The sequence below is a fragment of the Pelodiscus sinensis genome, chromosome 2 (assembly GCF_049634645.1).
Source record: "Pelodiscus sinensis isolate JC-2024 chromosome 2, ASM4963464v1, whole genome shotgun sequence".
Taxonomy (NCBI): domain Eukaryota; kingdom Metazoa; phylum Chordata; order Testudines; family Trionychidae; genus Pelodiscus; species Pelodiscus sinensis.
This window is the reverse complement of record NC_134712.1, coordinates 251,687,769-251,711,282: the sequence shown is the minus strand read 5'-3', so window position 1 is coordinate 251,711,282 and position 23,514 is coordinate 251,687,769. Positions and strand designations below refer to the sequence as shown.

The window sequence follows — 23,514 nt, the reverse complement described above, 5'->3', positions numbered from 1 at the left end:
GTGCTTCAAGGCATAACCCAATTATTAAGGGCTTAAGAAAAATTTCCTCCATAGTTTGGGCACGTTTTTATCTACTAGGCCATGATAGGGTTTCTCTCATCTATGAAGTATCTGGCACTGGCCCATTGTAGCAAAATGGATACCCAAGTGGACGGACCATTGTCTGACTAGGTATGGCAATTCCTGTGTTGACTGTCTGGGAGAAGTCATCTCTGGTAAATGGTGATACTCAGAATGGAGAGGGGTAACTAGTGGTATCTCCCAAGGGTCAGTCCTGGGACCAATCCTGTTCAACTTATTCATAAATGATCTGGAGAAAGGGGTAAGCAGCGAGGTAGTAAAGTTTGTGGATGATACTAAACTGTTTAAGATAGTCAAGACAGAAGCAGACTGTGAAGAACTTCAAAAAGATCTCACCAAACTGAGTGATTGGGCAACAAAATGGCAAATGAAATTTAATGTGGATAAGTGTAAATTAATGAACGTTGGAAAAAATAACCCCAACTATACGTACGGTATGATGGGGGCTAATTTAGCTACAACAAATCAGGAAAGAGATCTTGGAGTTATCATGGATAGTTCTCTGAAAACTTCCACACAGTGTGCAGCATTGGTCAAAAAGGCAAATAGGATGCTAGGAATTATTAAGAAAGGGCTAGAAAATAAGACACAGAATATTTTACTGCCCCGTATGAAACTATGGTACACCCACATCTTGAATATTGTGTACGGATGTGGTCTCCTCACCTCAAAAAAGATATTTTGGCCTTAGAAAAGGTTCAGAAAAGGGCAACTAAAATTATTAGGGGTTTGGAACGGGTCCCATATGAATAGAGGTTAAAGCGACTGGGACTTTTCAGTTTTGAAAAGAGGAGACTAAGGGGAGATACGATAGAGGTATATAAAATCATGAGTAGTGTGGAGAGGGTGAATAAAGAAAAGTTATTTATTAGTTCCCATAATAGAAGAACTAGAGGACACCAAATGAAATTAATGGGTAGCAGGTTTAAAACTAATAAAAGAAAGTTCTTCACACAGCGCGTAGTCAACCTGTGGAACTCCTTGCCAGAGGAGGCTGTGAAGGCTAGGACTATAACAGTTTAAAGAGAAGCTAGATAATATCATGGAGGTTAGGTCCGTAAAAGGCTATTAGCCAGGGGATAGAATTGGTGACCCTGGCCTCTGTTTGTCAGAGGCTGGAGAAGGATGACAGGAGACAAATCACTTGATCGTTGTCTTCGGTCCACCCTCTCTGGGGCACCTGGTGCTGGCCACTGTCGGTAGACAGGCTACTGGGCTAGATGGACCTTTGGTCTGACCCAGGACAGCCGTTCTTATGTTCTTATGTCCATAGCTGGAAAGTGAGTGGTTAGTCAAAACTGATTCCCCTCTGTCTTATGATGCTTCCTGATCTGTTTTCTGTTGGCGAAGCTCTCGCTTGCTGGAACAAAGTGTGCAGACTTCCTATATTTCCCATGTTCCATACAGGCTATATGGGAGTTGAAGAAGTTCAGAGACTGAGCCAGATTATCAGGGGTTTTGAGCACAACTCACTTTGAAGTCAGCCAGCCAGCCATTTATTTCTAGTGCCATAGATCTGCTGGGATCTAGGCCCCATGAAATGCTGTGTCCTTTGCATTTGGACCATTCATAATTAGGGTGGGCCACAGTTTTTGCTTGCCTCACCCTAACAGCCTCGGACCTCGTTTCCAGAGCTGCTGAGCGTCTGCAGCATTTCCTGCTCTTGGTATGTTTCGAAGGACTCTCTCCCGTGTCCATTCCCACTTTGTTACCTACAAAAAGCTTTTCCCATTCTCCATATAAGGAACGGGCCTCTCTCTGGCGTCGAGTGAATTTGAAGAAGTGGTTTCAGTCTGAACCTTTTGCCACATTTCCTGAATTTATAAGGATTCACCATCATGTTTTGAAAGTAAGTACTGGGAATTACCAGTACACCGCCTGGTGTGTTTGTGGGTGAGGGGGCAGGTCTGGGCTCCTGACAGGGGTGGGAACTGGGGACCAGACTCCCTCAGCCAGCCCTTTGTGACTGCCCCTGCTGGGGTAGAGGAAACCAGGACTCCCGGGCCTGCCTAGGGCAGCTGCCCCTTTTGCTCCCCTATTGCTGGCCCTGTAAAAATGCACCCAAACTTGGCCACGTTATACAAGATTCTGAAAATGGCAGTTCGCGCTCTCCTGCCACAGGTTTGTTAGTGCCTGCTGGCAGCTAACGCCTCCAGAGTCCATCTGCTCTGACACGGGCTGGTGTGAGGTGTCGACCACTGTGCCCACCTCATGAGGGGGCCTGCTGTGTTCCAGGGACGCAGGGAACGTCAAGCTGTTGGAAGAATACCCGACTTATTAGACCTAAGGGGCTCAGGCAGGGGTGGGGGCCATTTTTGGGTTGGAGGCCGCACAAAATGGAGGAACAGAAAACAAATGAACCCTCACTGACATGGCCCCTGGCTGAGAAACAGAAAGATGCTTCCCCCACATTCCCCTCACACACCAGGGCCTGGGCTTGTAGATTTTTGTGGGGGAAAAGCCTCCAGGCAGCATTACTGAGCCAGCCTGGGCATTGGGGAGCAGCGGAGTACAGAGCCACTGCCTCCTGCCAAGCAGAGACTGTGAATCGGATCTGGCTCCGGCTTGCCTGACTTGGACTCACAAGGCTCGGGGCTCCACTCCCCACCATGGGGAGCTGGCACTGCCACTCCAGCCCCATGGGGGGTGCTGTGGTGTGGGGCTGGAGGGCCAGCATGGGCTCTCCAATGCTGAGGGGGAACCCCAAGTCTTGGGGGCAAATCCAGGCAAATCAGGGGTTCTCCAGCCCTGGACTCGATGATCACAGTGGTCCCCTCTGGCCTTAGAATCTGTAAGTCCGTGAGACTCTGACTCTCTCTCCCCTACTTCACCCTGGCTGCAGCCACTGACCCCCACAACAGAGTTCCCAGGAGGCGTGTCTGCCTGCTGACGTGCTGGAAATCCCCCTGGGTGGATCATATTGACACTACCAGGAGGGAGAAAATTCAATTTTTAGGTTTTTTTATCATTTATTTAAAGTTTTTTTTCCAATTTTTAAGAGACTGAAATTTTCACAGTTGTGGTGACATTGTGGAGGTGGGTCAGACAATGGTGCATTCATGACAGTCAAATACATTTGAGAGCCAAAACTTAGTGCTTTAGGGCCATGAAAACACCCTGCCAACATCGCCTGGCAGCATGCACAAAGTAAACAGCCTTCGATCATGGTCTATGATGTGCCACGGCAACTTTTCTCTCACTTTGCCTCAGTGTGTGTTTCCAATATTGCCAGTGCAAATGTCTGTGGGTGGTAAAATCATCATTAACCGACATTTACCAATAAAAATCAAATTCTTCCCTGCCTGGCGCAGAGTCAGGTTTCACCCTCCTGACAGGAAGAAGAGATTCACCATGTTCTGTGTTTTATGGGTGACGCCCGGAGCTACTCAGGACAGACGGGCCCCTACAAACGGATTTGTCTCCACGAGAACATCACCTCTCACACGCGGCCAGCTTGCTAATGGAGTCACTCAGTCTAGACCCAGGGCTGACATCCCGGTCATGCATTTGCTGATCCTGTCAGCAGACACTTGCTGGGGGCTGCTTTGGGCTCCTCCCAATCTCTCGGCCTGCTCTCTCTGATTTCTCGCCTAGATACCCTTCCCCGGGAAGAGGGATGCAGCAGTGGCTGCGAGGGAGGTAAAGGTACAGAGGAGAAAACGGGACAGGATCAGGGGAGGGGGTGACTAGGGAGAGGCACTTTTCTAAGGGACCTACCTCACCTACTAACAGCACACCAGATTGGCCTCTGCTCTGCCCTGCCCTGCCATCCCTCTCTCAGACTAGCCCCCATCACACCCTGGCTCCCCCAGTACCCTGGTCTTCATTCACTCATCCCACATTCCCAACTGTCCAGTTTCCATGCACGCTGCCAGGGACCTTAAGGGGAAATCAATGCCTATTGGCTCCCTGCTGAAGAAACAGCGCCCTCTGAGCTGCCAAAAACAGGGCTGCTGCTTAGCATGCTCCTTGAACAGCAACCGATAGTCCTGGCATGGCACCTCCCTGGGAGGAAGGCACCCCCCGTGCTGCTCAGACTCAGGAGCCCGCTGCCCCAGAGTGCTAGGGAAAGAACAGCTCTCCAGGAAAAAGCATCCAGAACAGTTATGGAGGGTCAGAGCGAGAGATCTCACCAATGCCACCGGCTGCCTGTGGTTATGCCCTGCATCCTGAGCCACGTGGCCCATCCCGCCCTGCCCATGGGGTGCGATTTACAATGGTCAATGCAGGATATATGCCTAGACCCAGAAACTGTTGATGCAGCCCAATCCTGGGGGTTCTGTGTTCCCCCAAGCCAGCAGCATGTGGGAGTCAACCGATACTTTAGCGGCCTGTAGCAGACGTGGTGCAAAAGGGTTTCTGAGCCCCTGTTTGGGCTCTCTGGGAAATTGCTGCAGCCTCATGCTCAGCCAGCCACGCTGACCAGGTAAAGGGCCCAGACGATGGAGTTTTGGTCCCACTTCAGTGCGTCGCTGCCCAGAAGCCAACCCTTCAGCTTCCTACCCGAGCAGGGCTCATAGGCATTGCACAGTCTGTCTCCCTGTCTCTCCTACGGCGCTCTCCCCCTCCAGCTGCTGTGGGAAACAGCCGCCCTACGGGTGTTAGATAGAATCCATGGCTGAGGGGAAGGGAGACGAATGGCACACGGGTGTTTTGCTGGGGGAAGGTGGGCGAGTGGTTATTAGACACACCTGGCAGACAGGCCCGCCAATGCGGGGAGGGAGGGGCAAAGGGGGAAGTTGCCCCAGGCCCTATAAATCGCCACCAGAGTGCTGTGCCATGTGCTCTATCCGGCTCCAAGGGTTTGGGGGGGGGGGTGTTATGGTCCGGATGGAGCTGAGGGCTTGCTGCCCCCAGCCATGTCCCTTCTGGGGGTGCAGAGCTAACCCCCCCCACACACACGCATCTTGCCCAGGGACACACGAAGGCTGTCAGCCCCGCTGCTGTGGAGTTAAAGGCTAAGGAAAGCAGGTACAGCTCTTTTTGAGCAATAGCCCAGACCTATCACGTCCCCTCGTGGAAATACCCCTTAAAAGGGTCTTTGTGGGAGGAAAAAACCACTGAGATCCCCCCCCCCACTTCATTACACTTGTTGGGGAGAGGCAGGATGTGCCTTCCCTATGGAATAAGCCAGGGAGTCTGCTCCACAGATCCCAGGGGGATGCACATGAGGCCAGGGACTTTAGCACTTCCTGAAAGTGAATCACATAAGGAAGTAGGGTTGCCAGCTGGTTTAACCAAAAATCCCGAACACGCCCCACCCCACCCCAAAAAAAACCCACCGGGGAAACAATTCTGAGAGGTATTAAGCAAAAAAAAAACCAAAAAACCCCCCAGCATGGCCCCTTTAAGAAATGCCTTTGAGGCTTTTTGGCCCTAACAGGCTGCCAATGGCCATCTGCCATCTTGTCGTCCTGCTCCGGGCCAGACAGCTCCTGTGCGGAACCAGGTAAGCACCCAGGATTTTCACCTCCTGGCCAGGAAAAATTAGAAAATACCGGACATTTTAGGTGACCGGTATTTTCTGAATTTTTTTACGGGACAGGAGGCGAAAATACTGGACTGTCCAGGTCAATACCGGACACCTGGCAACCATATAAGAAATCACTTTGCTGAATTAGGGCACATATTATGAATGCCCCCCCATTAGCACAGACTAAGGGGACGGGGAAAACCCTTGCTAAAATAGTGGCAGCACATCACTGCCTCTCTCCATTTGCCACCTGGCTTCTCAGGCCTCATCAACGTCTCCATTTGAATGAGCCCATATGAGGTGAGTGGTGCTAGCTATGCTGGTGGGAAGGGGCTTTGGTGGGAGGGAATGCGGCACATTTGCCTTGCCTGGGCCTGCCGACAACACATACAAGGTTGTTCTGACCTGACGTCTGCTAATATTTTATTACAGTTAATCATAATAATTATATGAGATGCGAGGTCATGCTGACCTGCGTTTTGCTGCCAGGCCTTCTGTTCTCTCTTCATTACTGTCCTGCCCCCCCAATGCGTTATGAAAATTGGCATATAATATGCATAATATAAAGACACTTTAGGCAACATGCATCATGTGCCATTTTTGTAAAGTTACACTCTGCTGAATGTGCATGTTCTATTTCTGTGCATGTATCAGTTTTGTGTGGGAAGTTAGAAATAAGAAGTGCGGAGCTGTTTATAGTGCTAGATGTTACTACTCACTTAGTACCTACGGAGACATAACGGCCCGGTGATCAAGCCAATGATCTGTAAATGGCCTTGTTTCTCCTGTAGATTCAAACTGAGGCTGGACCTATAGACATGTGGCCAGGCCACCTAATGCTGGCCCTCATTTTAGATCTTGTACTTTTCCACGCAAGGCGAGAAAACTTTGAACTGAACACAAAGAATTCCCACCTTGGGCTGTGGGGCTATAAAGGTTGGAAACCAAAACAATAAGTGGCAGGCACCAGCAGTGTTCCCGCTAATCTTTTCCATCCATGTGCAGAATAAATATTTTATGTGCATGGAGATGTGTGTGTATGTGCACTACCAGTCAAAACAAAACAAAAAAACCTATCTGGGGTGCTCTGCTAGTCAGCTGGGTGGCATTTGACTCTTTCTTGAGCAGCCGCACAAGCGCCCAACTTACAGGGAACACTAGTTCCCCCCCCCCCCCCCCCCCCCCGCCGCTCCCCATTTACCACCCAAGATGCCTGCTGGAAACGTCTAAGACTGAACAGGGGGAAGGATTGATTTGTCTGTTTTCACCTGTAATCAATCACTTAAATTCTACTTTTTATACTTAATAAAAATACTTTTGTTTATTATTAAGCCCAGAGGGGGAGCAACCACTGTGCATATCTCTCTTTCATTGATAAAGGGGGCAAGACCTTATGAGCGTTCTCTGATAAAACTTTTATACAGAGCACGATGGATTTATTTGGGGTTTTGGTTCTCTTTGGGGCAGTGCTCCGGGTGCTGTCAACGACCTTATAGCTGAGTGCTCTGTTGTGCCTGTCCATACTGGGGGCTCGCAGTTTCCGGCAGGGCGGATGGAGCTTTGGGTAGGGTGCCCCGCCTCTGGGCTCTGGTGGCCCCACGTGGGCAGACAAATACCGACAGCCCCTGCTAAAGCTAGCATGCCCAAAACAGCAGGGTGGCACTCATGGGCATGCCCTGTCTGTGCCTTGTGATGGTACCCCATGCACATGGGTGCTGCCTTTACAAAAGGGCACCCCGTTACCTGTGGCAATTTCAGGGACCTGTCCCAGGGAAAGAGCAATCGTGCCCACCGAAGGATTGCAAAGCATTGTACAAGGGGGAGAGCTGTCATGACCCCTACTGTAAAGAGGGAAACTGAGGCACCTAGCGGCTCACAGCCTGATTTTTCAGACGTGCCCAATGGGTGTGCTGCAGCCTGCCAACAGGGCTCACAGGGATCCATTAAAGACCATGGCAACAAGACAGTGCCTGAGTTAGGGGTAGTCCCAGGAGCCCCAATGCCTCCGCTGCTACTCTAACCACTACACCTGGGGGGGAGGGGGGTCAGCAACGTATGGCACACGTGCCATAAGTGGCACGCAAGCTGATTTTGAGTGGCATGTGCAGGGTGCGTGGTAGGCGTTCAGCCCCCCCTTTCCCCATGCAGTGGGGAGCCCGAGCTGCCGCTGGGCCCCTCACAGCCTGCACTGAGCTGCGAGGCTGCAGCACCAGCTCTGGGGGGCAGGGGGAGAGGCTGCTGGTTGGACTGCATAGAGCACTCCTGGTGCACAAGCAGCCACCTCCCCCTTCCCCAGCAGCCAATTCGGCAGTGGGAGGAGGCGGCACTGGGGCTGAGGCAGAGGGTTCTCCAGTGTCCGGGGCCAGCCTGTGACTGCGTGGCCATAGCAGCGACTTCTCTGGTGACTGTGTGACCACGGCAGCGGCTCCTCTGGTGACTGCATGGCCATGGCAGCAGCACCTCCATTGTCTGGGGCCGGTGCAGGATCACGTGGCTGTGGCAGCGGCTCCTCCAGCAGCCAGGGCTGAGGCCAGGGCCGCAGGACGTCTGCGGTGATGGCTTCTCCACCTCAAGCAGACAGGGGCCGCTACCCAAGACAGCAGTAACGACACCACCTGGGGAAGGGTTAGAGCAGGACCATGTGGTAGCTGTTCCTGGGGTTGGCTGTGGGGCGGCTGCTGTTGCTGGACCTGCGGCTGCGGTGTGGCATGGGAGTGCCAGGGAGCGGCTGTGGTGGTAGCTGCTGCTGCGGTGGGGGATCAGGCTGCCGTTCTTCTGTCATCGTCACTGGCGGAGCGGTGCTGGAGACAGAGGCTTGTGTGCTGCTTAAAGTATCAAACTACGAGCCCGCAATCAGAGAGCTCAGCAAGGGAAAGCCAAGCCAAGGAGCACACTAGACGGTAAGCGTTGCATCTTAATTTATGAACTGTTTCTTCACGCAGCGCACAATCTGTGGAACTCCTTGCCAGAGGATGTGGTGAAGCCCAGGACTTTAACAGGGTTCAAAAAAGTGCTAGCTAGATTCATGGAGGTTAGGTCCATCAATGGCTCTTAGGCAGGATGGGTAGGAATGGTGTCCCTAGCCTCAGTTTCTCTGGAGGTGGGTGATGGGGGAAGGATCACGCGAGGATTCCCTGTTGTGTCCCCTCCCTCTGGGCATCTGGTCTTGGCCACTGTCAGCAGACAGGATACTGGACCATTGGTCCGACCCAGTACAGCCGTTCTTATATTCTTATGAATGAAGCTGCTAAAATGTAAGTAGGACTGTTATTGACATTAGAAAGTATCCATGACATGCAGACTCATAAATAGGAGTGAGCTACATCTTGGCACGCCCCTTCTGAAACGTTGCTGCCCCTGCCCTAAACACACGGGCTGTGTCTACACTGGCCACTTATTCTGGAAAATCAGCCACTTTTTCGGAATAACTTGCCAGCTGTCTACACTGGCCCCTTGAATTTCCAGAAAAGCACTGACGATCTAATGTAAAATCATCAGTGCTTTTCCGGAAAAACTATGCTGCTCCTGTTCGGGCAAAAGTCCTTTTCTGGAAAACTGTTCCGGAAAAGGGCCAGTGTAGACAGCAGAGATTTCTTTTCCGCAAAAAAGCCCCGATTGCGAAAATGACGATCGGGGCTTTTTTGCGGAAAAGCGCGTCTAGATTGGCCACGGATGCTTTTCCGCAAAAGCATCCTGCCAATGTAGACGCGCTTTTTCTGAAAATGCTTATAACGGAAAACTTTTCCGTTAAAAGCATTTCCGGAAAATCATGCCAGTGTAGACGTAGCCAATCTGCCTGGCAGAGGGGGTAAGGACCAGGGTCCCGCTCGCTCCCTGGCATGGGAAGTGCAATCCAAGGCCATGGCTTTGCTTGGCCAACACAGGCGCCATTAGCCAGCACTGCCCCACACAGCACAGCCCGGCCGCCTGCTGCTAGTTCCAGCCCCCGGGTTGTATGGCCCATTCTCAGAAGCTGGACAACAGCAGTTCTGTGCCGGAAGCCTCTATCTCCCGCTTGGGATAGTGGGGCTGGCTCCGGCAGGGACACGAATCCTCCCTTTGTACCTGGGGCTGCAGTGCCCCATGGGGAATGCTGAAACAGGGCGGAACCACATCCTTCACTACCTGCCCATAGAGAGATCTGTGGTTAGAGCTGGGAGGAGAAGGAGGTGCTAGGACAGCCAGACTATTCCTAGGCCTCCCTGTGGAGCGGAGTTTAGCTAGAGCAAGGGGAGGCTGTGAGCAGGACTAGACCCTAGGGAAGGGCTACACCCTGCTCTGGGTGACCCTAAACCTTTGCCTGCTAGAAGATGAGACAGGACCACAGAGGACAGATCACCCAATAAAGTGACGACTCCTCCCCTGGTAAGGTCAATGCTTCATGGAGCTCCCTCGTCCCCTCCTGCCATTCTTCCCACGTCCCCTACTCCGCCAAGGAGAAACAGACAGTGACGTCTTCAAAAGCCAGACAGTGGGCGGATCGTTTGATCACTGCCCTGTTCAGTTCACTCCCTCTCAAACACTTGGCACCGGCCGCTGTCAGAGCCAGACGGCTTTGGTCTGACCCAGGCTGGCCGTTCTTAAAGCGGGGAAGAGCTGATCCGTGGCTAGAGAGCAGGGCGGAAGGGGAGCTGTGTCTGCCCTGTGCCACGGAGCAGCAAAGGGCGCTGCTTCATATCATAAAAGGCAGTCCCGGTGAAGCCAAACTTCCCATTTTACACCCAATCATTCCTTAGTGCCTCCGCCCCCGGGTTCCCGGAGCTGCAGATCTGTGACGGCCTTCCAGTGTAGCGGAGAGCTGGCCACGGGACTCCATAAGTGGGAAAGGCAAGCCCAGACCCAGGAGCGGCCGCCTGTAGTGCTGCTCTTAACAGCTGGTTCCAGGCACACCCAGGGCACAGGCAAGCAGGCCAGGGAAGGGGAAAGATCAGCCACCCAACAGTCAGGCAATGTAATTTGGTGACATGGATTGGTCTCAGCCTTATCACATTGCAAACTCAGGACTAATTTAGTGCTTGCTCCCTACCCTACATCCCATTGGGTCATTGCTGCCTCCTAGATCTCTCCATCCCCTTGGATCACTTTGCCCCAGATGCATCCGCTGTGCATCTGGAAACGCCGTCACACACCGGCTGTGTGTCTACTACAAAGCTTTGGAGGCAGAGTGCTTTCGGGTAGACGTGAGCGCGCGGGGGAGCAAAGCACCCGGTGCGCATGCCGCCTGCGTCCACGGTAAGCTGTGCGCTTGCGTGGCCACACAGGAGAGAGACAAACGCTGCCCAGCTGATTAGCAGAGCGCCCACAGCTAGGTGTTGTGTTTCCACTGGTGGTGCACAGTCACACATGCCTCGGTGCACACACATTTATTCCGCACATGGAGAAAATCCACATGTGGATGGGAAAGATGAAAGGGAACCTTGGAGGCAGTTATCCAGTGCTTCGTGCAGCAGCGCTAACATGCAGCGTAGCTGTAGCCCTGTCAGGCCCAGGCTATCAGACACACAAGCCGGACGAGGTCAGATCTTTCATTGGACTGACGTGTGCTGGGGGAAGAGACACGAACGTAAACTTTGCGTAAACTTGGTAGCTTGCCTCTCTTCCCCACTGTTGTTGGTCCAATGAAAGACATGACCTCCCCTGCTTTGCCCAGCATAGCAAATGGCATTCAGGGACATGGGTATCTATTGGCAGAAAAATAACATCTGGGTTGGCACGCCCTGGCTACGTCTACTCTGGAGGCTTTTTGTGCAAGAACAGCTGTTCTTGCACAACAACGTGTGGCGCGTCTACACTGCACGCAGATTCTTGCACAAGTAAATTTACAGTAAAGCATCAGGAAAGAGGCTTCTTGCACTAGAGTTATTCCTCTCCCCACAAGGAATGAGCCCTCTTGTGCAAGAGGCAGTGTGGACGGGCAACAAGGGTTTCTTGCACAAGAGAGCGTCCACACTGCCATGGGTACTCTTGTGCAAAAGCACACGGCCGTGGGGATGCGCTCTTGCACAAGAACTCTTGTACAAAACAGTTCTTGCACGAGAAGCCTGCAGTGTAGACGCAGCCCCTCTGTCTCCCCGGCTGTGTCTAGACTGGCAAGTTTTTCCGCAAAATCATCTGTTGCCAGCTGTCTACACTGGCCGCTTGAATTTCCGGAAAAGCACTGACGATCTCCTGTAAAACCATCAGTGCTTTTCCGGAAATACTATGCTGCTCCTGTTCGAGCAAAAGTCTTTTTCCGAAAGACTTTTGAGCAAAAGGGCCAGTGTAGACAGAACAGTACTGTTTTCCGCAAAAAAGCCCCGATTGCAAAAATGGCAATCGGGGCTTTTTTGTGGAAAAGCGCGTCCAGTTTGGCCACGGACGCTTTTCCACAAAAAGTGCTTTTGCGGAAAAGCATCCTGCCAATCTAGACGGGATTTTTCTGAAAATGCTTTTAACAGAAAACTTTTCCGTTAAAACCATTTCCGGAAAATCATGCCAGTCTAGACGTAACCCGCCAGTATAGCTCTACCAGCCATGCAGAGCGCAGACAAGGCCTGATTCGCCTGTGTCTGAACGTGGGAGGGACACAGCAGCCAGGACTGTGAGTAGGGTCCCTTTTCTCCTCCTCCCCCGGCCGCCAGCAGGACAGCCCCTTGCCGTAGGCTACTGCCCAATTAACACTGCGAGGCAACCTCAGGGAGCACTCGCCACCAAAACTTCTCCTGGCAGCTGGGCAGGGCGTGGCAGCTCGCAGCTGAGAACAGCGCCTCCGACCCTACCGGGGCAGCTCTGCAGCCTGGCCTACCCCAGCCTTAGCTGTCCACCAGGGTGGGCGTGCCAGTGTGGACAAGGAGCCAGCCTGGGTCAAAGTGAGGCCCAGGATCAGGGACCCTCCGAAGGTAGGGCAGCAGAGCGGGCTCTGGAGTGGACAAGGAGAAAGGGCATTTGCCTGGGGAGCACAGGCTGGGGGGTTCAAGTCCTGCCCACTCTGGGAGCAGCGTGCACTCCCCTAAATGTGGAAGGGCTGCAGCCTTTGCAAACGGAGGGGATGTGCTGCACCAGTACTCCCAGGACAGCTCCCTGCTGCTGGTTCCCCTCATGGAGACAGGGCCTCAGAAGAGGGGTTTCATGACGGCCCTTGTGTCCTCAGCCAAGCTCTGCTGCCCCCTCATGCCAGCCGCCAGTCCCCATAGGGCTGCAGCCTTCGCACACACATGCTAGGAGCTGTCATGTCAGACACCCAAAGGCCAGAGAGGCACATGAGCTGCTACACCAGCCCCACTGCACCTCCCCCCTGGAGAACAGGAGAGAGTGTGCCTGAATGGCCCTTAGCTTGGGGCAGAAAAAAGGCCCAGCCCAGCAGAACTTAGTGGCACTTTATTTTCTATTGTGCGAGAGTACCAGAGGGGCAGGAAGGCAAGGACAGCTCCGTGCCATTCCCAGGAGATCGGAAAGCAGCAGGCAAGGTTCCGGGCAGCGGGCGCCGCAGAGGAGATGCCTGTCATGGCTCAGGATGGCAGAGGGGGATTTAGCCATATGAAGTTCCCGTCGCAGGGGAAGCAGCGTGGGCTAGTGGTTAGAGCACAGTGGCTGGGATTCAGGAGACCCTAGCTTGAGTCCTGGCACTACCAGACCAAGGGCTTTCCTGCCATCCCCTCCTCTGGGCCTGGTCAGGGAAATGCCACCCAAGCGTGGAGTATTCTCTTCAGTTTCCAGCGCCCCTCCCCTGCTTCCCCCCTCACACAGAGGTGCCTGCTTGTGCAGCCTGGATCTCTAAGGCTGGCTGCAGGCTGGGGGGCGGCCCAGGCTCGGCCCTGTGAGTTCGCTGATGGTCTTTGAGAGACTCCTTGTAGCGGAAGCACCTCCCGCACGCCCCGCACTGGTAGGGCCGCTCGCCGGTGTGGATGCGCTGGTGCTTCAGCAGGTTCTGCTTGCGCATGAAGCTCTTCCCGCAGGTGGCGCACTGGAAGGGCCGCTCGCCGGTGTGGACGCGCCGGTGGTGCTGCAGGTACTCCTTGCGGCTGTACAGCTTCCCGCACTCCTGGCACCGGTAGGGCCGCTCGCCGGTGTGCAGCCGCTGGTGGTTCCGGAGGTGCTCCTTGCGGCTGTAGCTCTTGCCGCACTGGGCGCAGGCGTAGGGCCGCTCCCCGGTGTGGGTGCGGGCGTGGTAGGTGAGCCGGGACCGGTGGAGAAAGCTCTGCCCGCACTGGCCACACTGGTAGGGCTTGGCCTTGCTGTGGGGCCTCAGGGGAGGAATGGGGTTCGGCTGCTGCCCACCTTCGCTGCAGGCCTGAGGCCTCTGCCCGCTGTGCGTGGGCTGGGGGGCAGCCAGGCTCGCGGGCTGCAGAAAGCTTTTCTCGTAATGGACCGGCTCACCCACCGGGGACTGGGCCTCGGCTTTAACGGCACCGGAAGCCAAGGGCCTCGCCCCCACACGGCCGGCCTGAGGGACGGCTCCGTCTCGGCTCTCACGGGGACCTCCGCGCCCTCCAGGGCCTGCCCCTGCCGAAGGGGGTTCCAGCCCTGAGAGCGGGCCTGGGAGTGCAGGGGATTTACCGAGGGTAGCGCCACACCGATCCTCCGCCCCGTGGGTGTGCTGGGGGTGTCTCTGCTCGGCCCTCCAGAAATCCCGCCCTTCCAACGCCGCCTGGTTCGGCTCACGGCCGGGGCGACGCTCCTCAAAACACTGCGCCTCAGGTTTGGTCACGAGCTCACCACCTCCTGGAACACAGAGAGAATCCAGACACCCGCCACGGCAGGAGAACGAGCCCCCGCCGGGCTCCAGCCCCCCACCGTGCCTGGCATGACAAGGCATCTCCGCCTTGCACAGCTCTGGTGCTACGCGGGCAAGGACCATTGGCGCGTCCACGAGGACAGAACGCCAGGATCCGAACGGACCAGCGCGGGTCGGGGAGCAGGTCCGATTATTCCCATTTCACGGAGCTGAGCCCCACCCAGCCCACCGCTGCCATCTCTCGTGAACTAGCGCGTGCAAAGCCCAGCAGGAGCCATGGGCCGAACGGCCACATTTAAGCGGCCACTCACCGACGCTCAGCACCAGCACCCTCTCCCTCTCCTCCGAGTCCTGCCGGCTCCGGGCGCAGGCCTCTCCTCCGGGCTCACTCTGGCTCGCCACTCCCGCTGGGCAACCGTGAAACTCTGCCAGCAGGAAAGAGAACAACAGGACTGCATGTTCCACGGAGAGCAGAAAACCGGCTCCCCACACAGGTACCAGCCCAGCCCGTTCTAAAACAGTGGTGGGCACCGGTTGGCCCGCGGGCAACATGCGGCCCACTGGGGCTCCGTCTGCGGCCCCCTTGGCTGCCTCCCTCCTCCACGCACCTCTTGTGCACTCCGGTACCGGAGTCCCACACTTCCTATGGCTCCTCCCCCCCAGCACTTTGGAGCACGAGACTCACCTGATTTGCCTCCCTCCCCGTGGAACATCCGCAAATCAGCTGTTCACAAGGAGGAGGGGGGGGGCCATGGGTGGAACCCCAGTGGGCTGCGGGTTGCTGCGGCCCACAGAGGTGCAGGGGGGCCACTCACGTGGCCCACCCCCTATTTTTGGCTGCCAGGGGGCAGAGACCTGTCCCAAGACCCGAAAGGGCAGGTTTAGCTGCTGTAATTGGTGGGGAGCCAGGCGTGAGCCTTGGTGAAGGGTGGATGTGTGACGCGCTAGTAGCACTTGCGGATGCTGCTGCAGTGCAAACAGTGATCAGGAAGCTGATAAGGGCAGCAGAGAGACCCTGAGCTCGTCTGCAGCCAATGTCACTTCTGCCTGCGGCTCCTCTGTAACTTGAGGTGCGGCAGCGGAGGTGCCCGATGCAAGCTCCACGGCCGGGGGTCTGAGCCTGGCTTAGGCCACTTCCAGCTCACCCAGCAGCAAACTGGGCCCCGGTGGGTTAGATTAGGGCCGTCACAGGCAGCTGGGTGCACGCTGACCACGTGGTCCCTGCTGCACTGTTGCCTACAGCCGCAGTTTTCAAACTAGGGGTCGTGAGTCAGCACCGGGGCATGGCATGTCGGGCACTGGGTCTTGTTGCTGCAGGGGGATCAGCTGGGCGCTAAGGCAGCTTCCTGGCACCACAGACTGCGCTGCACCCCAGAAGCAGCCGCTGTTGCTCCTGGGAGCAGGGAGAGCCCGCACAGAACTCCGTGCACTGTCTGCCCCAAGCACTAGCTCCGCTCTCCCATTGGCTGGGAACCTGCTGCCGGCTGCTTCTGGGGTGCAGCATGGTCGGTGGTGCCAGGAGAGGCGGGAAGCTGCCTTAGCCCCCCCATTGCACTGCTGGCCAGGAGCTGCTCGAGACAAGCCCCCCCAAAGCTGGAGCCCCAAAAGTCTCATCCTTGGCCCCACCCCAGAGCCCACACTCTGATCAAATTCTGTCGGGTCGCGCTATCAACCATTTTCAACTGGGTCACGAGAAAAAACGTCTGAAAACCGCTGGTCTACAAAACCGACGTAACTTCCCCCACCCAATGAGCCATTGGCTGGGAGCAGGCAGAGACTTCTCCTCCGAGCCCCAGCGCTTCTCATGCATCTGTCCTCCCACCGGGTGGTAACCCCTTCCCCTGTAGTTATGCATCTCAAGCAGCAAGGTGGCAGCAGCAGGGACTTCCCCTCATCGGCTGTGACCCTCTCTGCGCTGCCGGGGACACACTCAGATCTCTGGGGTGAACAGGCTTGCTCCGTCCTTCCTCGCGGCGGAGGAGGGTTTGGTTAGGTCTGTTTTTCTTTCCAACGCCAGCTGCTGTAGGCGATTACTGACCTGTCCCTGGTCCCGCGGGGATCTTTCTCTCTGCTAAGCCCCCCCGGTCCCTGACACACGGCTCTTCCGCCCAGGACAGCAGATAAGGTTTGGAAACGGCACCATCTGTTCATGGAAAAGGACATCAGAGGCGGTTACATTCCACCCTCGGTCACTGGGTCTCTGCCACTTCCCGAGGACTTTGAAGCAAGCGCCCTGTCATTGCCAGAGGCCCAAGGACTCTACCGAAGAGATACAGTGGCCGAGGCCACGGCGGATGAGGAGAGGGACGAGAAGCTCAAGTAGGACCCAACTGGAGAAGACGGTGGCAGGTGCAACACAGCGCAGACCATAGTACGATCATGCACACACCTGCCAGACCGACCCAGGGAAACCCTGGACCGTCTCTGGTGAATTAGAGGAGTGGGGGGAACCCTTCCCCTGTGGTTATGCATCTCAGGTAGCTAGGCTGGCAGTAGTAGGGACTTCCTCTTATCTGTACCTCTCTGGGGACACACTGGCTGGCACGAGGGACCACTGAGGTCCTATGGGCTGCACACATGAATCAGCTCCTAACCGGAGAGGACAGCGCGGGGCTAAGAAAGGAGGACATGAGGGAGGACTCTGAGGGCTGCCAGTCTGTGCGGAAGGCTGTATGGGGAAAGCAGCAGCGGTTTAAGGATGTGTTGCTGCATTAATACCTAGTTAGCATGGTCTCCTTGTATCTCCACAAGAACTATAACACCCCCGCCACCCATCACCGCGACCAGAGCCCGCCCAAGCTACGGGCTGACTGGGCTACCGCCCGGAGCGCCCCATTGTAGGGGGCGCCATGCGGGGCTGCCGGACCGCTCCCGGGACGCACGAATGGCTCGGGCCGGCCCTGACTGCGACCCACCAGGGCTGGAACCACCCACTTCCACACGCCCAGTTCTGACGTGTCTCCGCCCGGTCCTCCACCATGGTGGCCAACTGCGCCCTCCAGGCTCCTGTGGGGGAACCAGCACTCGGCTTTCAAGCAGCAGCTTTGTTTGCCTTGTAGCGGCCCAAGCTCGGGTGGTCCCAGCGGGCAGCGCACGGAGACCAAGCGGGTGGCTATCGTAGCGTCAAACGCCCCCCCCTTCCCCCGGCACGCCAATGGCACCCTCCTTGCATCCAACGTGGGCAGAAGCAAGCCCACGAGGAGGGAGTTTACATTAGGTTCTGAGGGAGAAAACGGGCCTAATTCTTTTATATTAGCAGCCCCGCTACCACAAAGGAGCTTGGGAAATGGGGGGAGCTATCAGGGCCCTTTTATGCTAGCAGAGCCATAATGTAAATGAAAACCCAGCCAGGGGGCGTTGACCCTGGTAGGCCCCCCTCAGTGCAAACACCCAGAAGGCCGCGTATTGCCGTATTCGTGGCAATAGGCTCCCCAAGGATTTCACAAGGCTGGCCAGCTCTGCAGGAAAAACTTAATATCATGAGCTTTCCTGGGCACAGCCCACTTCTACGGCTCTGTAGGGTTCGCTGTAGGAACGACCCGACGCCAGGAGCAGCCCAACACAACTTTATTTTGCATTGCATCTGCCATATAAAACTACACCGCCAAACACTTGACAGAGTTTAACTGCACGCTTATGAAATTAAAATGTAAAAACAATGGGGGGGTGGGGGGGGGGACACAAAGAGCAAGAGGTGAGAAAGAATCAATCCACATCCAGAGGGAGGAGAACTGTGGGGCGAAGAGGCGGGAGCTGCAGAGAAGTCTCTCTCAATCTTGCCGCTGGGGTGTGGAGGGAGAGAAAGGAGGCGGGTTTCTAGAGGAGAGACCCTGGAGTGAGGCCATCGGGAGGTTAGTGGGGAGGGAGACGGTGTCTCTTTGGGGGTGGGAGGAGGTGGGGAGCAGCGTTCGGCGCATGCACCGGCCTTTCTGGCTCTCTGCGGGTTGCGTGGAAGGGACTCGTCCGGGGGTTGGGAGACGGGTATGAAAAACGTGCTGGGGGGGGTCCCTCCAAGGACGTGCCAAACACCCAGGCCGCCTCGTGCCCCCATGGACGTATTTGGTAAAAAGCTTCATTTCCGGCACTGGTTTTCACTTTGCTGCCTTCGATTTGACTCCGTTACGACCCAGTCCCAAGCTGCCACGTGGTTTTGTCCAAGGAGTCCCAGGAGCTAATCCCCACCGCCCAGGGCCTGCGGGATCCCAGGCGGGGCCCCCAGCTCCGCCCCGTGAACCCGCTGATGGTCTTTGAGGGACTCCTTGTAGCGGAAGCTCCTCCCGCACTCCCCGCACTGGTAGGGCCGCTCGCCGGTGTGGATGCGCTGGTGCTTCAGCAGGTTCTGCTTGCGGATGAAGCTCTTCCCGCAGGCGGCGCACTGGAAGGGCCGCTCGCCGGTGTGCAGCCGCTGGTGGTTCTGGAGGTGCTCCTTGCGGCTGTAGCACTTGCCGCACTCGTCGCATTTGTAGGGCCGCTCGCCCCGGTGGATCATCTGGTGCCGCACCAGCCCCGAGTGGCAGTTGAAGCTCTTGCCGCACTCCCCGCAGGCGTAGGGCCGCTCCTTGGCATGGCTCCGCTGGTGGATCTTCAGGCTCTTCTTCACGCTGAAGCTCTTCCCGCACTCGGCGCAGCCGTGCGGCCGCTCCTCCCCCGGCCCGCCGGCTCCTCGGGGGCTCCCGGTGCCTGGCAACTCGCCGAAGCCGCTGTCCGCGCGGAAGGATTTACCCAGTCTGTTCTCACCGGGGTCGGCTGGCTGCGTCACCGAGCCACGCTGGCTCCCGTAGGCCGGGGCTGGGTACAGCGGCTCCCCAGAACCTCCCAGCAGCCCCAGCTCCTCCGGGCCTGCCTGGCGGGGACGCTGCTCCTCCGACTTCACCAGGAGCCCGTCGCCTGCCGGAAGAAAGAAAGAGAAGCTCATGCCTGGCTCTTTGGGGGGGGGAGAAAAGGCCCCGATCCGCAGCATGGTCCCACGGAGCCGAGGGTCTCAGTGGCCTGGGCTAGGCTGAACCTGGGACGGCCCTCTCTGGAAACCGGCGGAGAGAAGGGTTTGAGCTCTGGCGGGAACATCCAGGTGTTTGCAGAAGGCCAGCCCCAGCCCCGGGAGAGAGGGACGGGGTCCCCCAAGCTTGCGCATCATTTCTGTCCCACTGCCCCACCCCTCTCGCAGGCCTCAGGGTGCATTTCATCCGGCGAGAACAGAGTCACCGCCACCCAAAGTTCGCGCTGGTCCCCACCACGTAGGAAATGGGTCCTCATGGGGCACCCCCCCTCTTTGTTTGAACGTGGCGCAACAACCGTCTCCCCTCCGAGCACCACTCCCAACTGAGGAGCTCAAAAAAACTCCGCAAACATTAACCCCTTCGCCTCCAGCTAGAGGAGCGAGCGCTCCCTACTGGCCTGACCGCCTCTGGACAGCCCAGGAGAGCTGGCTCCTGGCTCCCCATACCGACAGCGTGCTCCCTCCCACCCTGCTGCCAGGAGAGGCCGAGAACCCCGGCGTTCCAACCCCTTCTCTAAGGGCATCATTTGTCCCAATTCTACGCTACTCTAGGCTGGTCCTCAGTGCCGCAGTATCGGAGCATCTTCCAGGCGCGCTGCAAGCGCCGTGACGGCATCCGTCACGTGGCACGCAGACGGGGGCGCGGTAGCTTGGGAAGAGATGGTGTGTGGCAAGCTGCCGTTCTATGCATGTTCCTAAGACAGTCGTCAAACAAGCAGGAGAGCTGCGTTACGTTCCCAGCTCTCTCAAAGCTGCCTGGCAGGACCTCAGCTACGGCACTTCGTCTCTCTGAGGCTCTGTTAAGAACAGCCAGACCGGGTCAGACCAAAGGGCCATCTAGTCCAAGATCTTGTCTTCCAACAGTGGCCAATGACAGAATGCACAGATCAGGTAATCACCATGTGATCCAACCCATCATCCATTCCCAGCTTCTGACAAACAGGTGAGGGACACCATCCTTGCCCATCCTGGCTAACAGCATTGATGGACCTATTCTCCATGAATGTATCTAGTTCCTTTTTCAACCGTTCTCTTCCTCATCTGTACAGTGGGGATTTTCTCTGCCTGGTTTATTTAGCTCGTGAGCTGTTGCAGCAGGGCTGCCTTTCACTAGGTGGCCATGCAGCACCCGGCACAATCTCATCTAGAGACTGTAGGGCCAGTGGTTCCCAAACTTTTCGGCATCATGCCCCCGTTTTGATTTTTGACAAACCCTCACTCCCCCTTCTCCCAAAATAGCAGCAGAACTTGTTGAACAAACAAAAAAAAGGAACTGACCGGGGCCAAAAAACAAACATAGCAGCAAAACTTAAGGGGGAAAAAAAAAAAGGTTGCCCTTTTAAGAGCAGAGCAGGCATTGCCCTTTTAGGGCAGCCATTCTGAAGTCTTCCCGGGATGCTCCATCCTCTCCCCGCCCCAGCCAGCCCGAGCTGTGCGTGTTCCAGCAGATGCCCGAGCCAGAAAAAACAGAAAATACTGGACATTTCACATGGTATTTTCTGAATTTTTTTACTGGACAGATCGGGCTTTTTCTTGGAGACGGGAGAAGGAGTTTGATGGGGAGTGCCTGTGTCGCCTTGCATCCCCCCCCCCCCCCAGTTTGGGAACCTATGCTCTAAGCGCTACTGATACCCAAAGGAACCATCATCATTGGAGACCCCAATCCAGACACGCAGCTGAGAAAAACACACACAAAGTATTTTCTCAGCTGAGCACATTCAAGTCATAGGCTAAAGGCAAAACTTCACAGCTAGGTGAATGTTCCTAGCTGGTAGCAGCCGCCCAGAGTCTGGTCACACGTGGAGTTGAACAGGTGCAGGGAGGTGGGGAAACACAACCATGAGACTCCAAGGTCTCTGGCCAGGTGCAGGATGCAGAAGTATTTTGCACTGTTTCAGAACAGGGGCTGTTCCAGGTGGCGGAAGTGGAAATGAAAAAGCCGTTAATTGCTTCTCAACAGCGACAGTCACTGGGGTTCTAACCACCTGGGACCACGCACTGGACCATCCTGCCCAGAGACCAAACAACGGGTGAAGTTCACTGCTAGGCCTCGTGCAGTCACTCAGCGCAGAGATCGGCTTTACCCGCTGTTACCTGGGTAGCTCTGGGCCATCTAGGCCGGTCCATGGGAAAGGAAGGCAACATCCCCTTCTATAGGAGACTAAGGCCTTGTCCGCCTTACAGGGCATCCCCGCCGTAAGTCACCCCAATCTACATCCGTTCCACACTAAAGTCACTGACGCTTGTAAGGACCGATGTGTTATAAGTCCTCCCATTCCCCGCTGTTAAGTCAGGCAAAAAACCCCAAACCTCAAACCAATTTGCACAAATGGAAGTCCGCTGCGGGGAAAAAAAATTCCCCACTTAAGTTGTTTCTCTATAAGTCCAAGTTTTAGGGAGTGTATCTTGAACTTATACCGAGGCCGGTCTGTAGACCAGAAAAGACCGTTGTGAGCATCGAGTCTGACCTCCTGAATCAGAGACCTGCCCTCAAATTATCCCCAAAGCTGATTTTTCTCAAACAACATCCAATCTTGACTTTCAAATAGTTAGGAATGGAGAACCCACCACGACCCATGGCAAAACACTCCTCTGGTAAACGACTCGCTGTTAAAAAAAACTGCATCTAGTAGCCAGTCTCAATTTGTCTGGCTGCAGCATCCTGCCGCTGGGTCGCTTTAGACCTTTCGCTGCTCATCTGAACACGTTCCCCAGGTAGATACAGTAAAACTCCAATAGTCCGGCACTCCTGATAGTCCGGCATCAAAATGGCAAGAACCTAGTGAGTGAGCTTCAGCAAAAAATGAGTCACAAGGTAACAGCGGCAGCAGCTGAACTGAGCAAAAAAGGTAAAAAAGGCTTAAAAAAACTAAAATGTTACAGTATACTGTATACAGTATGTACAATAAAAAGGGTTAAGAACACTTTATATACAGTATATAATGTATACAGTATATATATATAACCATCTTATAGTACCTCCTGATAGTCCGGCATATCTGATAATCCGGCACCACCTAGGTCCAATAGGTTCCGGATTATCGGAAGTCTACTGTACTTCCAGACTGCGACCAAGTCACCCCTTTCCTGTCTCTTTGGCGAGCTAAAACACACTGAGCTCCTTGCGTCTGTCGCTGTCCTAGAAAAGGGCCCCTGGACGGCTCTACTAGCAAACCCGCTCCCTGGAGATGCAGCTTAGCACTTGTGCCAGGAGGGCTGATACCAGGTCCCCAGATGAAACGGGCAATCACAGCACTGAGACTTGGATCCACACTGGGGCGTTGGATGGCACAACTCTGTGGGGCGCGGGTTAGGGTTTGTCATACTTCTCGTTAGACAAAGTATTGTCATACTTCTCGTTAACACAGTTATGCGATACATTCAAGGGAAGACGCCGTGAAAGGCTGTGTGAGCTTCAGGGAAGACGCCGTGAAAGGCTGTGTGAGCTTCAGGGAAGACGCCGTGAAAGGCTGTGTGAGCTAAGGAAAAGCTGCCCACCAGGCAGCATCTGCAGCAATCACTCGGCGCGAGATTCTTTGGCCGGTGATGTACACGAGATCAGAGCACATGATCACCCTTAAAACTGACAAAGTGGCGTCTGCCACGAAGACAAAACAAACTTCCTTCCCAACCGCAGGTGAGTTCCCAAAGGGCAGCTGGACTGCCGACTCCTAAGATTTGGTCACTGGTTCTGGCTTCTTTTAAGCCACTGCTCACCTGGGCCTGGGCCGGTGAGCATTTCTCTTTCAGCCAACTCCCACGGTTCCCGGACACAGGGCTCTTCCTCTTGTTTAATCCAGGATAAAAAGTCATGGGCAGAAATCAAAGCGTCGGCTCCTGAGGGAGAAAACGAAGACACGGTGTTTTCTACTATCTAGAGCCCTGCAAATCTGTGACTATCTGTGGCTCCTTTTTTTCGGATGCGGATACAAATTCTTGTACCTGCACGTGGCTCTATTAATGTCCACGGAACCCTCCGCTCTCAAGCTGATGGCCAATCTCTGTGCTGAGGTGGGGGAGCCAGGAAGGCTGCAAGTAAGTGCATGAGGCAACTGAGGTCTGCACAGTGCCGTGGGGTCAAAATGTGCACAAGAGGAGGGATTAGAAGCAGACAGAGAAAATGGAGGCCTCCCCCAAGCTTCAAAATCAGAGGCCGCTAAATTTAGGCCTCAAGTGACTTGCCCAAGGATGTATAACAAGCCAGTGGCAGGGCCAGATCCATGAAATGGGCAGAGCAATGTTACAGAGTTC

At 55.3% G+C, this 23,514-nt stretch overlaps 1 protein-coding gene across 1 annotated transcript in view; it reads right to left on the bottom strand.

The window, feature by feature from the left end:
• Positions 1–12,862: 12,862 nt before the first annotated feature.
• Positions 12,863–23,514, bottom strand: part of LOC102457744 (uncharacterized) — a 45,397-nt gene continuing 34,745 nt past the window's right edge. The window contains exons 14-16 of the mRNA XM_075919838.1: positions 22,981–23,100; positions 18,493–19,154; positions 12,863–13,763 (exon numbers count right to left, since the gene is read on the bottom strand). Of these exons, the coding sequence (XP_075775953.1) occupies positions 13,272–13,763; positions 18,493–19,154; positions 22,981–23,100 (1,274 nt within the window). The 3' untranslated portion in view covers positions 12,863–13,271. The remainder of the gene's footprint in view (positions 13,764–18,492; positions 19,155–22,980; positions 23,101–23,514) is intronic.